Source organism: Myodes glareolus, chromosome 2 (genome assembly GCF_982192425.1).
Source record: "Myodes glareolus chromosome 2, mMyoGla1.1, whole genome shotgun sequence".
Lineage (NCBI taxonomy): Eukaryota > Metazoa > Chordata > Mammalia > Rodentia > Cricetidae > Myodes > Myodes glareolus.
Genome location: NC_142027.1, coordinates 102975643 through 103000569, shown reverse-complemented (window position 1 = coordinate 103000569; position 24927 = coordinate 102975643). Strand labels below are relative to the sequence as shown.

General features: G+C 48.8%; 1 protein-coding gene across 1 annotated transcript in view; it reads left to right on the top strand.

Annotated features, from left to right (window-relative positions):
• Sdk1 (sidekick cell adhesion molecule 1) overlaps positions 1–24927 on the top strand; it is a 944655-nt gene that overhangs the window by 801304 nt on the left and 118424 nt on the right. The window contains exons 23-25 of the mRNA XM_087903322.1: positions 20076–20185; positions 22707–22857; positions 23816–24053. Coding sequence (XP_087759448.1) covers positions 20076–20185; positions 22707–22857; positions 23816–24053 — 499 coding nt within the window. The remainder of the gene's footprint in view (positions 1–20075; positions 20186–22706; positions 22858–23815; positions 24054–24927) is intronic.

Sequence of the window (24927 nt, the reverse complement as noted above, 5' to 3'; positions counted from 1 at the left end):
TAAAGATATGTTACATTTGCTGATGCTGCATTGTTTTAATAATGCAATGATATGTTGCCTTGCCTGCCTAAGGTACCTGATTGGTCTAACAAAAAAGCTCAACGATCAATAGCTAGTCAGCAGAGGGATAGGCAGGGCTGGTGGACAGAGCAAATAAATAGGAGGAAAGAATGGGAGAGAGGGGAGAGAGAACGAGGGAGAGAGGGAGAAACCTGGGGCCAGGCAACCACCAGCCAGCCAGACATGGAGTAAGACATATAGAATGAAAGAAAAATAAAAAGCCCTGGGGCAAAACGTAGATGAAGAGAAACAGGTTAAATTCAGTTATAAGAGCTAGTTATAAGATAAGGCCAGGCATTCATAATTGACAAGTCTCCGTGTCTTGATCTGGGAGCTGGTTGGCGATCCAAGAAAGCCTGCTACAGAAGGATCTTTTTGTTTATTTTTGCATGTGTATGCATAATATATGTTCATCTGTGTGGTTGCTCTCGTGTACATGTGAGTGTGGGAGCCAGAGACTGACCCCAGATATGTTTTGTGGTTGTTCTCCACTTTGTGTATCGAGGCAGGGTCTCTCACTGATCCAAGCTAGCTAACTTGCCCCAAGGATCCCGTTTCCATCTCCTGAGTGCTGGGATTGTACTAGGCCCCCATGTCCATCAGGATTTCAGGTGAGTGCTGGGACCCAGTCTCTGGTCCTCACATTGGCACAGCCCTGGGCTGCTTCTGAAGTCGGGGTGTATCAGAAACTTTGAGTCTAAAACTTCATTTGCTCTGGAAAATTCTTTGTCACGGTCCTTTTGGATGCAGCCTCTCCATTGTCTGTCGTCTCTTGCTGGGACTCCTGGTGGATGTAAGAAATTGCTTCTCTCTTTATCCTCCTGGTCGCTCAGCATCCACTTCCTGTTTCTCTTGTCTTTATCTCTCTGTGCTCCTCTCTAAATAATGTCCTCAGATGTAGCTTCTAGTAAATTAATTCCCTGTTGACCGTATCTCGTCGGCCCTTTTGTCTGTTCATAAGTTTTCAATCTCAGTGACAGATATTTACATCTTATATAGCTCTATTACTTCTTCATCTCTGCCTTTTAAAATAGATAACAATAGTGACTTATTCTGTCCTTGATGTTATAGTTTATCCTGTGTGTGTGCGCGCGCACGTGCGTGTGTGTATGTGTGTGTGCGTGCATGTGTGTATGTGTGCGAACGTGTGTGTATGCGTGCATGCGTGTGTATGTACGTGTGCATGTGCATGTGTGTATGTGTGCGAACGTGTGTGTGTATGCGTGTGTGTGTGTGTGTGTGTGTTCATGTACATTTGTATGGCAGCCTGAGGTCAAATTTGGGTCCATTTTTCAGGACACTGTCCATTTTGGTTTGGTTATTTGTTTGAAGACAGGATCTCTCACTGGCCTGGATTAATCTTGGCAGGTTGGCCCTCAACTCCCAGGCATTCTCCTGTCTCTGCCTTTCCCGTGCTGGGAGTACAAGCATCCACCATCACATCTGACTTCTTAAGTAGGTTCTGGGGATCGAAGCAAGAGCCTTACCTACTGAGCCCTGTCCCCAGTTGACTCTACTTGTTTTGTGTTTGGTTTAGGTTTTGGTCATGTCGTTGCTTTAAAAGTTTCTCTCTATGAGAGCCCAGACTAGCCTTGAACTCATGATCTTTCTGCTTCAGCCTCTCCAGCGTGGAGATGACAATTTCACTACCACCCAGCTACAGTTCATTCCCGTGTGCCTTTCTGAGTCTTATGGATTTGGGTTTTGTTTGTTTGCTTGCTTGCTTTTCTATACTGATGAAGTTTTCCCAACCTCAGTGATTTAGTAGAAGCATTTTCACATCTCTGCCCCAAATCACCATTTAATATTCTCTTTCTCTAGACTAGTGGTTCTCAACCTTCCTAAATGCTGTGACCCTTGGATATAATTCCTCATGTTGGGGTGACCCCAACTATAAAATTAGTTTCATTGATACTTCAAAACTCTAATTTTTCTACTGTTCAGAATCACAATGTAAATATCTGTGTTTTCCAATGGTCTTTGGTGACCTCTATGAAAGGGTCTTTCGACCCCCAAAGGGGCGTTGATCACAGGTTGAAAACCTTTGCTCTTGATCCTCCAAACCAAAAGTGGGCACTCGTGGATTGTTAAGTCTGGGGAGATGCATTTCTTCTTTTTGTTCTCCCCCCCCCCAAGTACAGGCCTGGGGAGGAAGAGGAGCAGACTCCATATTTTATAATAGGTTTTACATTAGTTCCCCTTTTCAGCAGCCAGAGGCCCTTTTTCTTCTTTCACCTCAGTTTTGCTTGCAGAATGTGAAGGGGCAGTCTGGACCCTTTTGCTTATATCTGCTGTGCAAAGACCCTGTGGTTCACCTCCATGGACCTTGTTCCAGTCCTTGATTGCTAAGAGAGACTCCCCCAGAGCAGCCACTTCTGGTTTCCCCAGTTGAGCGGCTGTAACAGGCTGACTGCCGTTCCTACCCAGCTCCTTGGTGGCGTCTGGTTTATAGGGTCCTTCAGCCTGCTGTAGTGCAGGAACTGAAATACCCATTAGTCACGTTCCGTCCACAATACTTCAGTTAACTCAGAGTCTAAAAGTTGAAGCCTCAGAATGGCCAGCAGCTCCTTCCCCTTCAGGCCGGGTCCCTGAGCTCTCTGCACTTGTGCTCTCAGCCAGATTAGGTCCGATTCCCAGGGGCAAGTTTCTAAAAGCACCTTCCGGATCTTTAGGGTCCGCTGAGGTCAAGAGAAGTTAGAAGGAAGCTGCTGCAAGTCTCATCCTAGGTGTTTGAGACCCTGAGCGACTGCCAGAGGGCGGGATGTGAACATGACTGTGGCATCTTTCCCCAGCTGGATCTCTGTGTCACACAAAAGCAACAGCATTTTCTTTAAGCGTCTGGATGGGCTCCACCAGCAGAGTGCTGGGGAGGGAGGGACGTGTGTGTGTGTGGGGGGGGGAATCTCACTACAGTGCAGAAAACTGGGGCTCCTCTCACAGCCTTTCCAAAGGAGATTAGGAGTGGAATGTTCTAGAAGTCTTTGTTTTCACTGCCATGACTTATTATCACAAGGCCACGCTTCCTGGGAGCTTCCAGACAAAACTTGCTGCAGCAGCTTCTGGAAAGCTTCCCAGGAAAGAGTGGGAGGTGAGTTCAGCTCCTCTGAAGGCAATGGAGGGGGCTACGGCCCTGCCCAGGCTGCCTGAGCGTTAGTGGAATTGTCAGGCCCACAGTCTGGGCCTGGGCAGCCCTAACAAGTTAGGCTTGCACCCTCTCTCAACTAAAGAGACAAGAAAGAATGGAGAGAGAAAGACAGGGGTGGGGCCATATTGGGAATAAAAAGATCCAGTGCCCCCCACACCCAGTTCATCTCTGAGGTTCTGACATGGGGTTTGGATTGTAAATGAGGGCAAGAGATCCACATAGCTAGGCAATCCCAGTCAGCATGGTCAGGGCCCCAGTTTCTCCTGCAAGGAGATCTGAATAGTTGTCAGATTGTAGAAAACCTCTTTCTGGGAGACAAACTCCCGGTCAGGCTGGCCCAGGCTTCCACCTTTTACTTCTCCCAGCGAAGGACTCCTGAGGAAATTTCAATTCTTTGGAAGCCTGTAGTCAGTCACAGAAACTTATTATTAATTGTGAAAGCTCAGCCAATAGCTTAGGCTTGTTTCTAACTGGCTCTTATAACTTATAACTTAAATGAACCCATTTCTATTCATTTATATTCTGCCTCATGGCTTTATTACCTCAGCTCCGTAGTGCCCATCCTGCTTGCTCTGTGTCTCCTGGTGTCTCCACCTTCTTCTTCCCAGCATCCTCTGTGACTTGAAATCCTGCCTAGCCATTGGCCATTCAGCTTTTTATTAAACCAATCAGAGTGACACATCTTCACAGTATACAAAAAGATAATTCACAACAGAAACCGTTGTTTTAATAGTCAGCTAGACAAAGGGAGGGGCACAGGTATCTCTTTAGAATCTCTCTCTTTCTCTGTCTCCATGTGTATGCATGCTCACATGTGGTGTGTGCATTTGTACATGTCCCATGTAGGCACACGCAGAGGCCAGAGGTTAATGTTGGGAAGTCTTCCTCGGTCATTTCAGTGTTTTCAGAGGCAAGGTCTCTCACTGAACCCGGAGCTTGCCATTTCAGCTAGACTGACTAGCTAGCGATTACCGGGGATCTGCCTGTTTCCGCCTCCCCAGCACCGAGGTCACAGGTGCACGTGGCCACACCCGGCTTCTTTCACATGGGTGCTGTGGATCCCCATGTTTGCCCAGCAGGCACTTTACCCACGAAGCCATTTCCCAACATTCCTCTTTAGAATGTCTTCAATTTTGCCGAAGGATAACATGAGGGACAGGTGTGTCTCTCAGAGGAGACCCAGCCTGTTGGATGCCTCAGCCTCTGCAGAAGACAGGAGAAGACATTACAGCAGCAAAGGTCTGGGGCTCCAATCCAGCGCCCTGCCAACCTGTCCTAGTATCCCATCTTTACAACGAAGACCCAGAGTTAAATCACTGGCCCAGGGTCACACTGTGAGCATCCACAGAAAGCTTAGAAGGTGGAGGATGAGGACAGAACCTGGAGCTGAGAATGAGACTGGCTTGTGTCATTCTCTTACTCTGGATGGGTCATGAGCTGCAGGCGTGTGCTGGCAGTGTGGGTTGATCACAATGGCACCTGCTGAGCCTACAGTGCACAGAGCATCCATTTCCTTGCCCATCACTGGCCTCCACACAGAGCAGCTCTGTCTTTTGGAAGAGAAGCCATTCATTTATTACCCGGAGCTGGAACAAGCTCACCAAGGGGCAGGAGTCAGTCTTGATGGCAGTGGATGTGTTTGCCTGAAGATGGCTATCGATGCTCACCCTTCCAAGCACTCCAGCTCCTGAGATGGCCTTGTGATCGTTCAGTAAGAGGCTGAAAACTAAGTCAAGATGGCAACCTAGAGAGAAGGGGTCCACAGTGTGAAAGCAGGGGTGAGTGTAGAAAGGTTTGCCAGGGCCTGGGGAAGATGGCCTGGTCTGTAAAGTGCTTGCCTTACGAGTATGAGAACCTGAGTTTCATCTCCCTGGATCCATGTTTTTTGTTTTTTTTATTTGTTTGCTTGTTTTTTCTTTTTTTATTTAAAGCTAGATATGAGGTACAGGTTTGTAATCTCAGTGCTGGAGACATTTAGAATCCTAGGGTTTGTTGGCTACAAGCCTAGCCTAATTGGTGAGTTCCAGGCCAGTGAGACCCTATCTAAAAAACAACGAGGTGGACAGTTTCCAAGTAACAGTAACCAAGTTTACCACTTGCCTTCACCTATATGTGCACACGTGTGCATATTTACCTGTACACACACATGCAAGGCATACACATCCATTTTACACACATGAATTCACACACACACACACACACACACACACACACACACACCCCAAAGACTTCCTAGGCTGCTAGAGGAGCATGGAGGGAGGAGAAGGTCAAACTATCTGGGGCTGTGGATGGTTCAAGAAGGGAATGACCTGGAGCTGAATGTCCAGGCTCCCTGGCCTCCCCCAAACAGCAGCCAGGACTGAAGCCTGGCCCATCCTCCCAGGCCAGCATGTGCAGTCCAGCCTCGATTCCACTTCCATGCCGTCCACTTCTCAGTGCATCTTTGCAATTAAGTTTCGCTTACATTCCGACTACTTTCTAAAACTGCGAACCAATTTTGTTGCCATTATTTTTTGGTTTGTATGTGTGCATGTCTGCGAACGTGTTCATATGTGCACAGGTGAGTGTGCATATATGTGCAAAAGACTAGAGGCCAGAAACAACATCAGGTGTCTTTCTCTACCACGTTCCTCCTCATTTTTTGAGATCAGTTTTCTCTCTGAACCTGGAGCTTGCTAATTAGGGTAGGCTGGCTGGCCAGGGAACCTGAGGGATCCACTTAGGGATGAATCCTCCTTAGGATCCTCCATCTTCTCAGTGCTGGGACCACAACCATGTGCCACCGCGCCCTGCTTCCTTTTATGTGTGTTCTGGGGATTAGACTCAGGTCTTCTCATGTTCCCAGGAATCCCCTTACTCGTAACCATCTCCCCAGCCCCACACACTGAGGTTTTTGACTTCAGTTATCCTCCGTGAATTCTGGGATGAACGATGCTTGCTGTTGGAAAAGCCCCTTATACGGCCCTTGCAGTGTTGACTCTCAGATATGGGTTTTAAAAAAATAAAAAGCAGCAGCTTTGGTGGGTATTTCTGGCTCTGTAATGCTTTGCTTAATTAGTAACCTCTGGCTACAGATGGAGCAAAACAGCTCTCCCCAACGTTTTCCCTGCAGTTGGCAGTGGTACCTGTTGTCCTTGGCCACCCTCTCCCCACCCCTTGCTTCCTTGCCCTCCCTCAGCCCCTGCTGCGCATGGCCATTCGCTGTGCTCTAATAGCCAGAATTGCTGCCCGACTCCTGCACAGGCTGCTTGGGGCAGGATTGTCGGTAATGAAGACGCTCTCGGTAACACTTTGGGTACAGACAAAACTGTTTCCATTCTGAAAATGGAAAGTCGTGATGGGGTGGGGGAAACCCACTAAGTGCTTATTTGTGCATAATAGTAGCCATTTTCTTTAAAAGGAGCTGTTTTAGAGAGTGTTATGGGCTAATAAAATAAAACACGAATCTGTTCCATGCTGGTCTCCTGGTAACTAAGGAACAGTGAAGATGGAGATATCGTGTGGTCCCAGTGGCCCCGGAGGTGATGCATACAGGTTGCCCAGAGTGTCATTAGCCATTCCCATTGAAGTGACTCATGCCTGGGGGACACCAGGGCACGAGGAAATGCTATGTGTCTTCCAGGTGTGCTCGGCAGGTTCCAGGAACTAGATTGCATGGGGGCTGATGGATGGAAGGCCACAGGTGGCACTTTGTGTTTCTGCATGCTGCCACACGTAACCAAAGGACACATCACGGGGTGTGTAGGGTTTTCCATTTACCTAACAAGCCATTTTATCTGAAGCCTCTCGCGATACATACACCCTGGGGATGATTTCCAGGGCAAGCTTGGTCAACAGCTGAGCATGTGTGCTTCTATTAGAAGTTTCTGTTCCTAGGCAGGCCTTTCCCTTCTGCCTTCTGCCTACACAGCCAGGAGACTGAAGGCCAGTGCATGGCTGAGAGCTCCAGCCTGGGCATCCCTTTTGTACCCTATGCTAGACTCTATGGATCCTCTCCTGCTTCTAGCCACACTAGCTAAGCACTGTCTAGGCTCCAGGCCTAGGACTCAGACACCAGAGACAAGACAATAACCTTCCCAGCATCCATCAGAAAGTATAGAGACTCATGAAAGAAACAGATGCCAAGGCCTCTTGGCAAGGGTCACCATGAGCAGAGGTTGCCATGGTTCCCATGTATATACAGACAGTCCCCAACTAATGATGATTCCCTGTGTATGTATGGACAGTGCCAGCCTGCTATGGTTAAACTCATAATATCTCAGCTCCACTCTGCAACAAAAGTGGTTCTCTGTAGTGCACCATGTGGCCAGCCTTTTCTATATATTGCTGATTGCTGGTAGTTCTGTGTTCCTTCATGATCAAGTAAATATATATATATTTGAGCTAGTCAATACCTTACTATAAAATAGACTTTGCATTAAATGGCATTGGCCAAGTGTAGGCCAGTGTAGGTGTTCTGAGAATGGTTAATGAGGGCCAAGCTAAGCTGTGATGCTTTATAGGTCAAGTGTATTCAGAACATTCTTTTGATCCATTAATTTCTCTATGGGTTGGGGTTATGATGTCTAACCCCATCTGAACTAAAGGGAATTGTGGTTTCCTTGCTTACTTGTTCTCGATAGATAGATAGATAGATAGATAGATAGATAGATAGATAGATAGATAGACAGACAGATAGATTTCTGTGCATGTAAGCATGTATGTGTGCATGTGTGTGTACATATGGGAGCGGAAGTAGACTTAAGTGGTCTTTTTTGGGATGGTCTCTCGCTGAACCTGGAGCTCACCAGCTGGCTAGACTGACTGGCCAGCACCCTCCGGGGATCTGCCTCCCCACCTCTGGAGTTGCTGGCATGTGCTGTGACATCTAGCTTTGGACATGGGTTCTGCAGACCCAGAAACAGGTCCTCATGAGTTCCCAGCACACACTCTATTGACAAAACATCTCCCCTGCCCAGTGTATCTGTTTGGGGGATGTTTTACTCTTTCAGAGTTGGTAGAAGTTGGTACACTGGGCAGCAAGGGTGCTTCAAGGCCCAGCAGTTCTCGTAGCTCCACGTGCATGTTAATGGCCTGCACTTCTTCTCATCTTTATGGTCTTTGTGGAGGGTGTGTGTGAAGGTCTGGCATGTATGTGGAGGTCAGCCTCAGGTTTTGGTCCTGGCCTTCCATCTTGTTTGAGGAAGATGTTCACTACTGGTTTGTTGGTGTAGCAGGCCTAGTTTCATCTGGGAATTTGCTTGTCTCGCTATCCCGGCTCCTCATTGTAGCAGGGAGATTACAGGTACATGATACCATGGCCAGCTTTTATGTAAGTGCTGAGGATTTGAACTCACTTACACAGTAGGCACTTTGTCCACACTCCACCTCACCATCCCTTCTGTATTTCTGTCATGGGGTGACTGTCCTTGTCTTCTTGGAGGTGTTAGCTGGGTGAGACCAGGACCCTTGCCATCCAGGTGTTGGCCATGACCTCACATGGAGACATGCACAAGGCGCAAGGCAAGTGCCAAGGAGCCCCTGCTGAGCCAGCAGATGGGATCACATCACAAATGCCACCTGGGGACAGAGCAACCTCCTTTAAGGTGGCTCTTAGATCTCTTTGGCTACCTGTCACCTTGAAGGTGACAGACTCTTCAGGCCACGTCCTCTCAGTTCCTCTATAAGCTCTGCAAGACAGCATCTCTGGCCCCACCCAGACCACCTCTTCCCCACTGTGGGCGATTGTCTAGGCTACTGTGGGCCCTTAGAGAAGCCTCTGTCAGCATCGCAGTTGTAGCAAACCCCCACCAACCCTGAATTCCTTTTTCCTAATAGGAAAAGTGACATTATTTTCCAGTTGTCTGGTGCATGTATGGAGGAAAGCCATCAGTGGCTCTAATGGGCCCTTCAACAATAGCCCAGTGATTGGCATACATCTGCAGAGGCGGTTTCATCTTTGGCTCTAACATGGGGCCTCCCCCTCTGCGGCTGGGGTCTGTGGTGACAGGTGATGATGAAACACACAGATATTTCCAAATCTTTATTGTTTGTGTGATTGTCTGTAATGACACCCTTGCAATGACTTCTGGTCGTGCACCTTGGCCAGCATAGCAAATCTGGAAGTCGTGCAGAGTATGAACCCGGCCATTCTGCTTATTAATCTATCATCAGATCATTTCAGTTCCTATTATGGGGACTCTTGGAAACTGCTTAGTCGGTACAGTGCCTGCTGCACAAGCTTAAGGCTCCCCTCACCCACAATAGAGCCCACTGGGTATCACACTCCACTGGTCCCATTGCTGAAGAGGCAGAGGCTAGAGGATCCCAAGGGCTTGTTGGCCCAGTTAGCAGAATCACCCAACTCTGGGTTCAGGCAGAGATGCTGGCTCAGACACACACACCACATACACATTCCACTCATACATACACCACACAGACCACTCATAGAATATACATGCACATACTACACATATCACACATAAACATACCACAAATAGACTGCCCATACACACATATATACCACATACATACATACCACATATACACACCCATGTACACACTGTCCATTTTATCGTCACCAGGGTCAGCATCCCCTGCCACTTCAAGGACCGTCCTGTGCCATGATCCTGTCACACTAATTCTTTTGCTTTAGATCTCTCTAGGTGCTTCATTTTTCTGGTCGATGTATCTTCCATTCATTTCCTTCATTCATTCCTTGCTGCCTTGCACCCAGAAAGCATTTAGTGAGCACCAACTGCTTGGTAGATTTCATGATTCATCAAATCTATTGCTCGTGCTACAGAGCAGAGGACCAGGGTGGCTGGGCTATTTCTGGTCCCAGGTGCTCAGCCCCCATGCACACACTCCCTGCAGGAACTCAGAGATTTTGTAGAGGAGATGACCGTTCTCAGTGAGCCTGGACAGGGTGCACATGGGGAGATGTTGCTGGCAGAATCCGAGAAGGGAAGTGAATGGTTGACTAGTTCTATCAGGGAAGGCTCCTGGAGGAGGTGAGGTCATGGTTAGGACCTGAGGGAGGAAGCAGGAAGAGGACACCTTGGGCAGGCAGGGGTGTGAGAGGAGAGGCTCAGAAGGAGGGAAGTGCCGGGCATCTGTTGTTGGTAATGGTGGTATGTTTCCTTATGTTTTTATTTTTGAGTCAAGATCTCTCTCTCTCTCTCTCTCTCTCTCTCTCTCTCTCTCTCTCTGTGTGTGTGTGTGTGTGTGTGTGTGTGTGTGTGTTCATGTTCTGTGTGTATCATCTAGTGCCCATGAACACACAGGAAGACATCAGGGCCCCCTTCCCTTCTCTGCTTTATTCCCTTGACACACGCTCTCTTGCTGAACTTGGAGCTCATCACTTTTTGTCAGGGTTGGCAGCCAGTAAGCCTCAACAATCCTCCTGTCTCTGATCCCCAATCCTACCAAGTCTCTGACCCCCACCCCCAGTCCCCATCACTTAGGTGAGAGGGGCACGTATGGCCACACCAGTCTGTTTGACGAGAGCGCTGGGGATCCAAACTCAGGTCTCGTGCCTGCACAGCAAGCCTTAAAGCCACAATGTAGTTCTGGATGGCCTCAAATGAGAATGGCCTTAGTCATTCTCCTGCCTCAACCACCCCAGTGGGATGACAGGCATGCTGTACCATGCCCAGTTTCTTATCCTAGAACTGGGGACCAGCAGATTTTGGGCTAAGTGGCACCAAAAGGGAACTTTATTTCTCCAACATCCCTTTGTCAGGAGTTGGAGGAGGGGGGCAAATGGGCCAGAGCCATCACTGTGGTTTCCAGAGGAGACAGCGGGTGAGACCAGGGAAGCAATGGCAGCATCTTTAGTGGTCTCTGCTGGTAGTCTGGAGTTCGCAATGGCTATAAAGCCATGAGCATCCAGGAACAACCATGCAACAGGTTTGAAGTCATGGCCATTTTCCAGACAACTGAATTATGGTGCATTCCTCACAGGACACGAGGCTTCCCAGCAGTAGTGGTGGCAGCTCTCACCACCCTGAGACCACAGTGGAGAATAACACCCTTCACCCCAGCAATCTATGCAGAGCAGCTTGGCTATCCTGTAGGTCAAGTGGACCCGGCGTATTGCAGGGCTAGCTTTCTGGCCATCACTCACTTTGTCCTCAGAGGGGCTTCTGATCGTGTTTTGGGGTGACCTTATCATCCTTGCTTTATGAAGAAGGCTGAGTGTTATGGCATCTCAGGGCAGCCTGCGGGTTTCCACGTTGATATGTTTGGATGTGGAGTTCAAGCCCCTCCCATGGGGTCCTTGTTCCCTGTGGTGAAGCAAAGGTCTTTGTCAACATTCTCTGGATTTAGAGGCAGTACCATGAACCCTCTGTGTCTGGGGAGGCCTCTTTGTTGCTATTAGTCTTTTAGAGCATCAGACCTGGTGGGAAAAGCAGGAGCAACCCAAACTCCAGCTACTCCCTATCTCTGGTAGATACGCAGGGCCCACCTCTGTGCAAATAAACGCAAGCCAGTCTAGGGTCAAGATGGCAGGGCTCCGGGGACGTTCAAGTCTGTCCCTTTGTCTGTACTGCTGGGGCTCAGCACCAGAGGCCCCTGACTTCAAAACCCAGGAAGGGGTCTATGTAGGGAAGACTGGGAACCGTCTCCTCCTGGAGAGGGGATTCTTAGGAAGAGCTGCACCCCTCAGGGGAGAAAAAGGAGGAGCGGAAGACCATTTCATCAGGGACACTGTGAACAATGGTGGATAGATGATCTCACATGTAGGGGGCATGAGACAGGTGCTGTGGACCTGGTGTGTGTTTATTACAAATGCATATATTGATGCCTTCCCTCAGAGAGTCATATTAGGAGTGGGACTTTTGCAGCATAATTAGGACATGACGGTGGAGCCCCTTTGAATGAAGTAAATGCCCTTATTAAAAGGGTTAGGGTGTAGCTCCGTGGTAGAGATCCTGTCTCTAAAAATAAGGTGGGAATCACATAGGAAGATAGCTCGGCAGTTAAGAGCACTTGTTGCTCCTACAGAGGACCCAGCTTCTGTTCCCAGCACCCACATAGCAGCTCCCAATCATCTGTAGCTACAATTCCATGGGCTCCAATGCCCCCCCCCCCGTCACCTCCGCAGGAACCAGGCACACAGTGTTCATATGTACACACATGGAAAACTCTGAAACATGGAAAATGAGAAAATCTACAAAAAAAAAAAAAGGTAGGAAGGAAGGAAGGAAACAAGCAAGGTGGGGCAGCTGCCTGAGGAGGGACACCCAAGTTGACCTCTGGCCTCATCATTCACACACATGTACAAGTACATATGTGTATGTATATGGGTATTTGTATGCACAGTCATGAATACAAACACAGAATGAGTGTGTATGTGTAAGAGAGGGGGAAGAGAGAGAAAAAAAGAGAGAGGGAGAGAAAGGGGAGAAATGAATTGTAAAACAAGAAACAAGAAGGAACTACACACATACACTGCAGGAAGAGGCAGCCACGAACTAGGGGGAAGGGCTGCCCAAACCCTGCCCTTCTCAAAGCAGGCAGCTTCCTTGCCAGCCAGCGGAGATCAATCAAGGACTAAGGAGAATCCCCTTAACAACTCATTAGCTTGCAAGAGTTCCGGATCTGCTCAGGGAACTGGCCTTTGGGCCTCCCCAAGCCTCTAGTTCCTTCCTGGTTGGGCTGCGCTTTTGCCAGAAGTGCCAGCCCCATCTGTCCCTCTGCCTCCGTGCCCTCCAGCCCCCCTCATTTGGGGGAGCTGCGCTTGGCTCAGGCACGGGGACACCATTCCACACCGAGTCACCGGGTCTGAGTATCTGCGAAGTTGCAAGTTTTCCTGCTGACAACAGGAGTTTCAGCCAGGCGGGGTGCATGGGGCTGGCAGGTTTCCACCGAGTTCTGGAATGTCTCCCCTCTGCTGGGCTCTGAAGGGAAGGACAGCTGCCTCCTTGTCAGTTTTCCCTCCTCGTGCCCTCCTCTCCATCTGTGTGGGGCCTCTGAGATGAAGTTAATGACTGTCCTTGGAGTAACCACTGAAGTCCTGGGGATGTGGGGTGCAGAGCGGACCCCAAATTCCCCTAGAGGGGGCATTTAAAATCCTACACAGGCCCATCGGTTCTCCCCAAACTTCCCAGAAGCCCAGCTGAATCGAGAGACGTTTTTCATGCTCACAACCCGGCTTGTGTGAAAACTCTGCTTGGCAGGAGCGGCGGCCTCTGAGACTTCTAGTCGTTAAATGAAAGCACATGCCCAAATGGGTCCTGCTTCCGGGCCGCTGGTGCCAAGGGCAGACTAGACACGGTGGCAGGTTAGCCATTGGCCCTGCTGGAGGAGCTTGTCACCTCCTCGGAGGGACTGTGCACTCCTTGATGCAATAAAGGACCTGCCCTGCCGAGTGGCCTTTGAAATGTGGCCATTTCAGCTTCTATAATAAGCATTGTAAAGCGCTGTTTGTTGGCTTTCAGAGAAAGGCAAGAAAGCCTTTAAATCCCAGCTTCCCCGGGGGAGCGTCAATTGTTTCATCTTTAGAGCCCTGACTCACTCTGGGTCCTGTGTTCTGGTAGTAACCAGTCACTTACTTCTTCTAGAACACTCTAGTGTGATGGCCTGGAAGTTTACTGAGCCAGAGGAGCCAGGCAAGGATTAAAGAATCCTGGTCTCCTCAGAAAAAGATGTAAACCTTCTGTCATAGGGATGTAAGATTCTTGCTGAGTTCTGGTGGATTGGGTAAGAATGTGTCCTATCCAAATAGTGTTCCATACCAGCTAGCCCACATTTTGTGCTGGTTTTTAAAAATCATTCGCACGATTATTAGCATGTTGAACAAACAGGGATGAACACCAAATTTTCCGCTGGACCCCAGAGAAACCAATGGGGTACAGTGGAACGTGAGACCCCATACTTACTTACGAGTAGCAATAATAATAGGCAGGACCTACTATGACATTTGCCTTGTGCCTCTGGGGAGCATGCTCAAGCAGGGTGGATGCTTTCCCACTAAAGGGCTGGCTCCTGGAGAGATGATCTATGCATCTCTGCCATGGAATCACAGAGATGAGCAACATACAAATCATTGAGTATGGCTGTGCTCCAATAAAACTTTATCAACAAAAACAAGAAAGGGGCTGCATTTGTCCTGTGGGCTCAATTTTACCGAGTAGTGAGTGGAGCCTTGTTTGATAGGCTGTTTGCTGGCTGTCAAGCTTTATAGAAATCTGACTTCTTGGCTGTTAATTGGCTAGATGCCGTCGCATCAGACACTAATTTGTGAAGTTGCTAAGCTCCAGGGTAGGGTTGGGCAATTCTTGTAATCAACTTTCTTTCTATCATCTTTATCTTCTGTCTGTCATTGTATATGTGTATTTCATATTTGGGGGTGTTTGTATGAACATGCATACTGAGGCCAGAGGTCAAGTCTCCACCTTATCTTTCGAGACAGGGTCTCTCCTGAACATGGAACTCACCGATTAGACTGAGCTGACTGGACAGCAAGGATCCTCATTTCTCCCCCTCCCTAGCTCTGGGATTGCAGGCACATGGCATTCCTCACTTCTGGCTCTTTTACCTGGAGCCCCAGGAATCAAACCGAGATCCTCATATTTATGTGGTGTGTACTTTTTTGACTGAGCCATCTCTCTAGACATTCTTTCTTCTACTGATGCTACAGATTTTAAGCCATATTCTCCTCCAAACCCATTTCGACACATAGTATATCTATATGATTGACCTTTGAGAACCATGAACTGGCCCTGTCAGGTAGGTGGGAGGTAGATGAGTGCACAGGATGGGGACATCACATGTCATCTCCTTGGTCAGAGTTGGAGAGCTGTCCATGGATGCTGTCTTCAGAAGAGGGAGACAGAGGGTAGGGGCAGCCATCTATAGATGCTTCCAGAAGCAATGAAGCAGGGGAGGCTGCTCGTGAAGGCTTCCAGAGAGGGAGTGAGAAAGTAGAGGCAGTTCAAGAAAGCTGCTGGAAGGGGCTGGCAGTTGCCTAGAGAAGACAGGAGAAGGAGCAGACATGTCTGAATCAGAGTAGAGAGCTTTGTGTGGACTCATGTGCTTAAGGCCATGTGCTGCCCTCACACCGTGATTTGGGGACTATGGCAGGCAGAGCCAGACAGAGACATGGTACCCACCTGGGCCTGTCAGTCACCTGTCACATCTCCAAGTCAGAAACCTTCAGAAAGGGGACCTGGCAGGAGGGAAAGATCAGGAATGCGTAGGTCACACCTCAATCATATTCCGTTATCCCAACTGGCTTGCTTGGAGCCTTGATATCCTATGTTGAACTCAGCAGAATGGAAGACCAGAAATGAACCAGACATCCCTCCATAGCTGGCATTGTAGACACCAGCTATAAGACAGTGGTAACATGGGGCGGGGGCTGTAAAAGGGAAGATCTGTCTTCCACAACACTGTCTGACTTAAGGGGAGAAGTAAGTCGGGACCCGTGGACTTGTCCTGCTGACTTCAGCCCCTGTAGCATGAAGCTTGATCTTCGTTAATGGGAGGAGCAGGCTCCTTACGCTCAATGAAAACAGCTGAGTTGAGCATCCCGCCTCCCAGTCAGTCTTCCTGCCCGTCCACCAGACAGCCATGTCTCACCCTCTCTTCTGAGTAGCAGCTCAAAGGTTGCCACTTCTCTTCCGATCCTCTTGGTGACGTGATGGATGGCCCTGAGCCCAGAGCCACTACCCTGATCCATGCAGCCCCTGGAGCAGCATTTACGTCCAGGAGTCATCTATCATGTGAGGCCAGCGCTGGAGCCGCCCACAGAGTCAGGGAAGCACCTAGCCCCGGGTAGATGTGCCTGAGCCAAGAAGGAGGACCCAGAGTGTGCCTATAACTAGCCTTCGCTCAAGGAGAGTTTGCCAAGATAGGGCTGGAGGACAGAGCCGGGCAGAGAAAGGAGCATTCAGTCACGCTGCTGGGACTTGGAGGATCAATTAACCTTGTATACATCTGCTGCCCCTCACTCGGCCACAGAGGATCCGGGTGGTAAAGTGCAGCAGTGGCCCCTCTCTGCAGAGCGCGGGTGGCAGGAATAGAGGCTAGACTTCCAGAGCTACCAAGATTCATGGTGGCTGGGAGCGCTTTCCTGTCCCAGCCTCGCAGGTGGCCACATCCTTCCCTCCATTGGCCTAGTTCAGCTGCCTTGCTCCTTCGCAGAATCCCAGCTGCTCGTTAGCCACGCTGACCTCCAGCTCTTTCTCTCCCAGGTGTTTTTGGATAGCATCCCGCCTTAAATTTCAATACCTCTTTTACAAATTGAGATGAGGTTCACAGAACACAAAGTTTGCTGGTTTAAAGAGACCCATTCCCAAGGCAGAAGATTCAGGATGTTTTTCTCCTTCTCCCACTGAGTCTCAGCACGTGAAACTTATCTCCAGGAGCTTCCCTCCAACTTCCTCGCACCCCACCCCTGCTTGCCTCCTGCTCCACCCCTGCTTCTCCCCCCCCCCACCACCACACCTCGGTCATTTCCTAAAGGAGACCCTTATGTTATGAGGGCTTAGGGACAGGCTTCTACCCAGCACAATGTTTCTGAAGTCTGTCCACATAAAAGCAAGTGCCCATGCTAGTGCCCCATGCCTCTTCATGGCAAAAGAATGCTTCTTTTTCATCTGGGATATGTGCCTCAATTTTACCCTTTGGCTGTGGTGCACAGAGCACTGTGAACTGGTGTGTACTGTGCAGGTTCACACAATTGTATGCAGGTGCGTACATGTGTGCAGATGCATACAGGTATACATAAGTGTATGCCACTTATGTATATATCCTGTGTGGATATATACATATATACACACAGTTGTGTGTGGGTACATACATGTGTACACACATGCATACAGTAATGTTCAGGTGAATACAGGTGTGTACAGGTACTTACCTATGTGTACAGGTGCATATAGACATATAAGTGTATGCCACTGTTTACATGTGTTTACATACATACATACATATAAAAATACACACAGGTATATGTGGGTACATACATGTGTGCACACATGTATATAGTCATGCTCAGGTGAATTCAGATGTGTACAGGTACATAAAGCTGTGTGAAGGTATTTGCATGTGTACAGATTCATCTAGGTATATAGATGCTACTGTGTACATGTGTATAGATACATACATACATACATATACAAGTGCACACAGGTATGTGCAGGTACACATGTGTGCACAAAAGCATATTGCCCAATTCAGATGAATACAGGTGTGTGTGGGCACTTATCTGTATGTGTAGGTGCATACAGGTTTGTGCAGGGTGTACACACATGCAGGTGTATCCAGGTGCTTGCGTTAGTGTACAGCACAGGCCTAGGCCCCGTCCAACTTCGCTGGGTGGAGACTAGAATGGAAGGGTGGGTCTCCTAGGACTCCAGCTCTTTCTGCAATGGTTTTCCCACTTTTGTTTGGACGACCCACCTCTCAGGCTGCTTCCACTTGTCTCCGGGAAGTAGGCTGCTCACTCTTGCTTGCCGGCCCCTTCTTGTCCTTCGTCCTTTGTATCATTTCTGCAGCTCACCAAGGTCGCCATGAATTCTCAGCCCCTCACGACCGCCAAGGCTTGGCCACCTGCCAACTTGGTTTCCTCTGTGAACTTAATGAGCACAAGATCTGCCCTGTTATTTAAGTCACTTATGGAGTATTAAATACCAGAGTAGGACCGATCCTGGCTGAACTGGCTCTGGGAGCACCCTCTGTTTGTATAGTATGATCCCCAGGGTCACACAGGAGCTTCAGAAGTCAATGGAATACTTACAGGAGTCACAGCAGGAACACATATCAGTGTCCCTCTGGGTTCTGTCTGGGACAGGCTAAGGTGTCATCAAGAGGGTAGAGAAGCTGTGGTTGGGCTTGCCTAGGCAAGGCAAGCAATTAGGGTCAGGTTAGAGGTCACAGGAAGTACGACTGTACAATTGCTAATGGAGCAATCCATGGATGTGTCGTTCCCAGGACAGGAGGGTGCTGGGGACAGCCAAGTGGGACCTCACAGACCAACTTGGAAGGGACAAGTCTATAAAGAGTAGTGTTCCTCAGACCAGCTCTGCCCTGAGGTGCTTCTGTGTGTGTGTGTGTGTGTGTGGAAGGGGTGTGTGCACATAAGTGTGCATTGTGTGTATGTGTGTGTGTGTAAGGGGTGTGTACACATAAGTGTGCATTGTGTGTGTATGTGTGTGTGTGTGGAAGGGGTGTGTGCACATAAGTGTGCATTGTGTGTGTATGTGTGTGTGTGGAAGGGGTGTGTGCACATAAGTGTGCATTGTGTGTGTATGTGTGTGTGTGTGGAAGGGGTGTGTGCACATAAGTGTGCATTGTGTGTGTATGTGTGTGTGTGGAAGGGGTCTGTACACATAAGTGTGCATGTACATGTGTTCACCTATATGTGTATACATCTGAGTATGTACCTGTGTTTGTGTGCATTCGTTTGTGTGTACACGAGTGTGCATGCACTTGTGTTCAACTGTGTGAGAAAACATCTGAGGGTGCATGTCCCTGTGTTTGTGTGCATGTGTTTACATACATGTGTATACGTGTGTGTGTGTGTAGAAACCAGAATCAACCTCAGGTATAATTTTTCAGGGTACTGTCCATTTTGTTTTGGGGGAGGATTCTTTTTCTGTTTTGTTTTGTTTTGGGGGGACAGCCATGAAGCTCATTGGTTCAGCTTGGCTGACTGGTTGGGGAGCTCCAAGAATCTATCTGTCTCCATCTCCCAAGCTCCATAATTTCAAGTGTGTGCCACCATGCCTATCTTAAAAATATATTATGTGTGTATGGATATGTATGGATACTTGAGTGCAGTGCCCTTAGAGGCCAGAAGAGGGCGTCAGATCCTCTGAGACTGGAGTTGCAGGTGGTCGTGAACTGATGTGGGTGCTGGGAGTTGCCTCAGGCCCTCTGTGAGAACAGTACAGGCTCTTGAACTCTGAGCCATCTCGGTAGCCTTCATGCCTGCTTCTGGGGATCAAATCTCAAGATCCCCTGCTTGTGCAGCAGGCATTTACTGGCTGAGCCATTTTGCCAGCTCCCAGGGTACTTTGTCAGACATGACCAGGCCTGCATGCTCTACTGTCAATCAGGAACTCTGCCTTCTCCACAAGGACTGGGGACTGTGGAGTCTCCGTGGTGCATACTGGGGGGGGGGGGGGGGGGTAAAAAGTTAGGTGGTGCCCTGGAGCTGGCTCTAGACCCTAGTGAGGACTCCATCGCTGCACACTGTCTCGCTCTCTGAGCTTCTCCTACTTGTCAGGAGAGAAGAGGACAAGGCAACGGGATGATCCTGCCCACCACCCAGAATCTGAGCCACAGGGCACAGGGCTGGCCCTCTTGAGGCCAAGTTCTTTTTTTTTTTAATTTATTTATTTATTAAAAATTTCCACCTCCTCCCATCCTCCCCTTTCTCTCCCACTCCCCCTCGCCCTCCCTCTCCAGTCCTAAGAGAAGTCAGGGTGCCCCACTCTGTGGGAAGTCCAAGGCCCTCCCTCCTCCATCCAGGTCTAGGAAGGTGTGCATCCAAACAGACTAGGTTCCCACAAAGCCAGTACATGCAGTAGAATCAAAACCCGGTGTCATTGTCATTGGCTTCTCAGTCCCCCCTCATTGTCAGCCACATTCAGAGAGTCCAGTTTGATCACATGCTCGTTCAGTCCCAGTTCAGCTGAGGCCAAGATCTTGACTGAGTTTTGAACTAGAACCTTCACGGATGTCATGTGCACTGCGAATAACAGAAGCCCAACACTCCATGACAGGTGGGATGTGTGTGCAGGAACCAGTAGCTCCCAGGCGTGTGATCCTTGGTGGCTGCGCTCAGCCCATCACACCCAGGGAGCTGCGTACAGAATGCCAAGCAGCCCTGGTCACCGTGGTGAGTCCAGTCCATCTCAGGATCCCTTCTCCACAGGTCGGCGCCATTGGGGACGAGGAAGAGTGGGTCACCCTCTATGAGGAGGAGAACGAGCCTGATGCCCAGATGCTGGAGATTCCAAACCTCACACCCTACACACACTACAGGTGAGAACCACGGGAAGTGGTTGCCACTGGGCATGTTAGTGGTGTGAGAAACCAGATGTCATGGAAGATAGAATTCTCTAGGCAGAGGGTTGGGGAGATGGTTCAGCTGGTGAGTGCTTGCTTTACAAGCGTGAGGACCTGTGTTTGCATTCCTAGGAGCCCATGAAACCTGCCTTGGGACTATGGTACATACCTATAATCCCAGCGCTGGGGCTTTCTAGCCAGCCCATCTGGCTGAAGTGCTTAGATCCAGGTTCAGTGAGAGACCCTGTCTCAAAAAATAAGGAGGAAAATGATGGAGAAAGACATCCTATGTCAACCTCTGGATTCCACATGTGCACCCATGTTGGTGCATCAGAACATATAAGCACACACACACAACACATACACAACACATGCGTGGGGAATTCTATAAGTAGTAATAACAGTGTATACATAAAAGCCTTAAGCAAGATACACAGTTTGAGTATAGTTCCAAGTGTATGGCCGGATGTTAGGCTGCTCGGGTGTTTCCGTGAAGCACACTGCAGAAAGGGCTCGCTATTGCAGTCAGGAGATAACCAGGAACCGCAGGCTGCGGACTCCTAACAGAGCCGACGTCCCAGGCGCCCCATTCTGCTTCTCCCTCCCATGACCCTGGAGTTGCTCTTCTCACTAATCAAGCGCTTAACATGGCATTTAACCTTTTGCTTCCAGATCCTGCCACTTACCCTGGCAGTAAATCCCCAGCCTTCACAAAGGGTAGGGTGATCATGAGCTGTTAGCGATGCTATCGGTTCCCGGAACATCAGCGCAAGAGATGAAATTTCCAGTTATCACCAGATGTTGAGTTTGATAATGTCATTGTTCTGCTGGGATGGATACATTCCGTGTAATCGGGGGGATGAGGGAATAAGGATGAGTAATTCAAAGAGTGAGAGGTGAAATTATGTCTTCATGAAGAGCATTTATTCAGTACGATACCAAAGTTAGAATTTTTTTTAAGAGCCTAATGAGAGAGATGTTTTTGAGTCTGTTCATTTGAACACTCATCCTAAGATTATAGCAGATGAGTCAAGACGCGTATACTCAATCCTTAAGAGAAAATCATGTAGCTTCGATGAGCCGCTAGGATTCAAGACTTGACGTGTGGAATTACATGCGGCTGTGTAGTTATCCGAAAGATCAGAAACTGTGAGAGGAAAACAATACCCCTGTCTTAAATTTACATTAATTTAGGAGACCTCTGACAGAAGCATTATGTGTCCTTACTTACGGTTTTTGTTATATGTGGATTCAGCTTGGATAATTATAGAGAAAGAAGACACAACCAGGTTTGGTGGTACAGGCCTGTCGTAGCAGATACTGAGGAGGCTGAGGCAGGAGGATTGCAATTTCAAGGCCTTCGTGAGCTACAGAATGGGTTTAAGGTCAGGCCAGGCAATATATCAAGTCCTATCTCAAAAGTTAAAATAGAGCTGAGGTGTGGCTCAACAGTAGAGCCCCTGCCTAGAATCCTCCAGTGAGGGGCTGGGGTGTGGCTCAGTGGTAGAACACCTGTCTAGAATCTCCCAGTGAAGGGCTGGGGTGTGGCTCAGTGGTAGAGCACCTGCCTAGAATCCCCAGGTGAGGAGCTAGGGTGTGTCTCAGAGGTAGAGCACTTTTGCTTAGCACACTCATGGTTCTTACATTATAAAGAAATAGAGATAATTCTGATTGACTGAAGGCCGCACGTTCACTTTCCACTATGCTCCACGTCAGGATACCCTTGGGCTGTGGCAATGCCCTTGGCCATTCTAAACACTGGACTTTCAAAACTGTGTTTGGTGGCAAACATTATGACATTGGGCTCTGTTGAATGACCTTAATCCCCTAAGGTTACCCTGAATTGGAGTCAGCCAATGGCAACTGACCATTTAAATTTCTACCCTTCAGCTCCATCAAATCTGCTTCACTTGGGAACTAAATCGTTCTGAGTCACATGAGACCATTCTCTGGAGGCTATTAAGAAAAAGGGCTTCTTGTTTTTCCCATTGCTGTCATAAAATACCCCAAGAAAAGCAGCTTAAGAAAGGAAGGGTTGGTTCCGACTCTGATTCAAGGGTGCAGGCCAAGGTAGTGGGAAGCTAATCCAGCAGGAGAGTGAGCCAGCGGGTCATGTGACACCCAGCGGCAGGAAGTAGAAACCGATGGATGCATGCTGATCTCTTGTCCACTTCCACAGTCCCAGTACCAATCAGGATTCAGTACCACTCACAGGGGGCAGGTTTTCCCACCTTGGGTAATATAACCATGATAACCCTGCAGGCATACCCAGAGGCCTGCCTTCCAGATGATTCTAGATCCTGTCAGATTGACAATATATGCCACCAATCACAGAGGCCATAGTTGGTACCTGCATTCTTCACTAACACAGGTAGGTGTTTGTGAGTGCTGGCCTCTGCAGTATAGAAAGACATGTGTGAGGAGCACCCGAGAAGGCCGTATTCCGTTCTATTGCCTTTGGCTTGGAAATAACACTGGCTCATGGTTTTGCCTCCAGGTTTCGAATGAGGCAAGTGAACATCGTGGGTCCCAGCCCCTTCAGCCAGTCATCCCGGGTCATCCAGACCCTGCAGGCCCCACCTGACGTGGCTCCAACCAGCATCTCCGTCCGAACAGCCAGTGAAACCAGCCTGCGTCTGCGCTGGGTGGTGAGTTGGAGGCTGTGGGGTGGGAGCCACTAGCTGCACCTTCCTGACTTGCCCGGGAAAATCAGAGTTTAGCCGAACCACACTCGGGCTGTTTCCTTCATCAAAGTCAATCCAATTGTTAAACTACAAAGTATTACATTGCACAATTGGCGTACGGTCACAGAGTGGCCCCGATTTCTTATTAATTGGTGGTATTGCTTGTTCTCTTCTTGGAACTTGGGGTGCTCTTTCAGGAAAGTGCATGGAGAATACTAAGTGTAGGACCTATAAGTCCTTAAGCTTGGTCAACAGAGAACCAATACTCGATATTCATAAGAGAGCCAGTCCAGTGTTTAACCAGAACATTTTTTTCCTCAAAATTAAGCCAAACTGTGTCAAGGGAAATTACTTTTGGCGAAAGTCACTAAAAGAATTTTGTTGAATTAACAGAGAAAAGTTTCGGGGAGGGTAGACCAGAAAGCTGCAGGGGTGAGACCAGGAAGATGTGGCTCAGTAGGTCAGGTGCCTCTTATACAAGTGTGAGAACCTGAATTCAGACCCCCTCCCCCACCCAGCACCCACATAAAAAGCCAGACATTAGGATGCCCACCTGTTATCCTTACACTGAGGAGTGGAGACAGGAGGATTCCCTAGAACTTGCTGGCCAGCTAGCCTTACCATCAGTGGGCTCCAGGTTCAGTGAGAGAGCCTGCCTCAAAAAATACAGTGAATAATGGTAGAGGAAGACGCACGACCTCAGCCTCTGGCCGCTACAAGCACGTGATATGGACATGTACACATGCATATGACCCACATGTCTGTGCATGCACAATGCACGCACTCTAGAGAGTTCCAGGGAAACTCACCTAAGAAAATGCTTTCCATGGTGTTGGCCCCATAGGATGGGTTTATTCTTGAAGACCTTCAAAGGTGACAGTTAAGAGGTGTCCATTCATGCCAACCTGTCATTCATTGCCAGCCCCTGCCCGATTCCCAGTACAATGGGAACCCCGAGTCTGTGGGCTACAGGGTGAAGTACTGGCGTTCAGACCAACCAACCTCAGTGCTGGCCCAAGTTGTCAACGACCGGCTGGAGAGGGAGCTGACCATCGAGGAGCTGGAGGAGTGGACAGAGTATGAACTGCGGATGCAGGCCTTCAACGCCATTGGGGCTGGCCCCTGGAGTGAACTGGTGCGGGGTCGCACACGGGAGTCAGGTGAGAGGGAAGTAATGCAGTTACAGAGACAAGGTCATCTCTTGTCTCAGGAGAGATGAGTTTGGTGGCCCTGGATTTGCACATCCCTGGGTCACAGTCTCTATGTCTCACCTGTGTCTGAGTCGATGCATCCCTAACCCCCGCCTAGACAGGCTTTGTCCCTCTGTCTTACTTAGTATTTTTGGTTTTTCCCTCCTGTTCTGATAAAACACACTGACAATCCTAACTTAAAGGAATAAGGTGTTACATTTGTTTCACAGTTTTCGTATGGCGGCAGGAACATGAAGTGACTGGTCACATTGTAGCCACAGTCAGGAAGCAGAGAGTTCAGTCAAGAATGCTGGTGTCCCACTCACTTTCTGTTTTACATACTGTCCAAGCCCCCAGACAGGGAATGATGCTGCCTCCTGAGTGGTCCTTCCCATCTTACTTAACCCAATCAAGTTAACCCAGTCCCTCATAGACATGGCGGGAGACCAACCTACTCAAGACAATCCTTCCCAGGTGTGCCCAGCCGGGCTCTTAACTCCTATTGGCAGTTAGGAGTTGGCAGCCTATATTAGCCATCGCCTACTCACGGTCATGTCTTTAGATTTTAACAGGTGTTGGACTTATTTTATGATTTTTTCAAGTTAATAATAATATTTATTACCAATAACTAAAAGCAAGAAGTGGAAATTTCCCTATGTGATGTCTTGAATACACTAGGCATCCAGCCCTGCTCTTTGTGAATCGGTATAGACAGGATGTGCAAGGGGCTGGCTGAGGTAAGAAGTGAACCCCCAAAAGGCTCAGTGCAGTGATGGTTGATGTCTCATCCTTTTGGGTCTGAGATGGGGCTCCTGTTTGTTGATAGCTATTCATTCAAGGATCC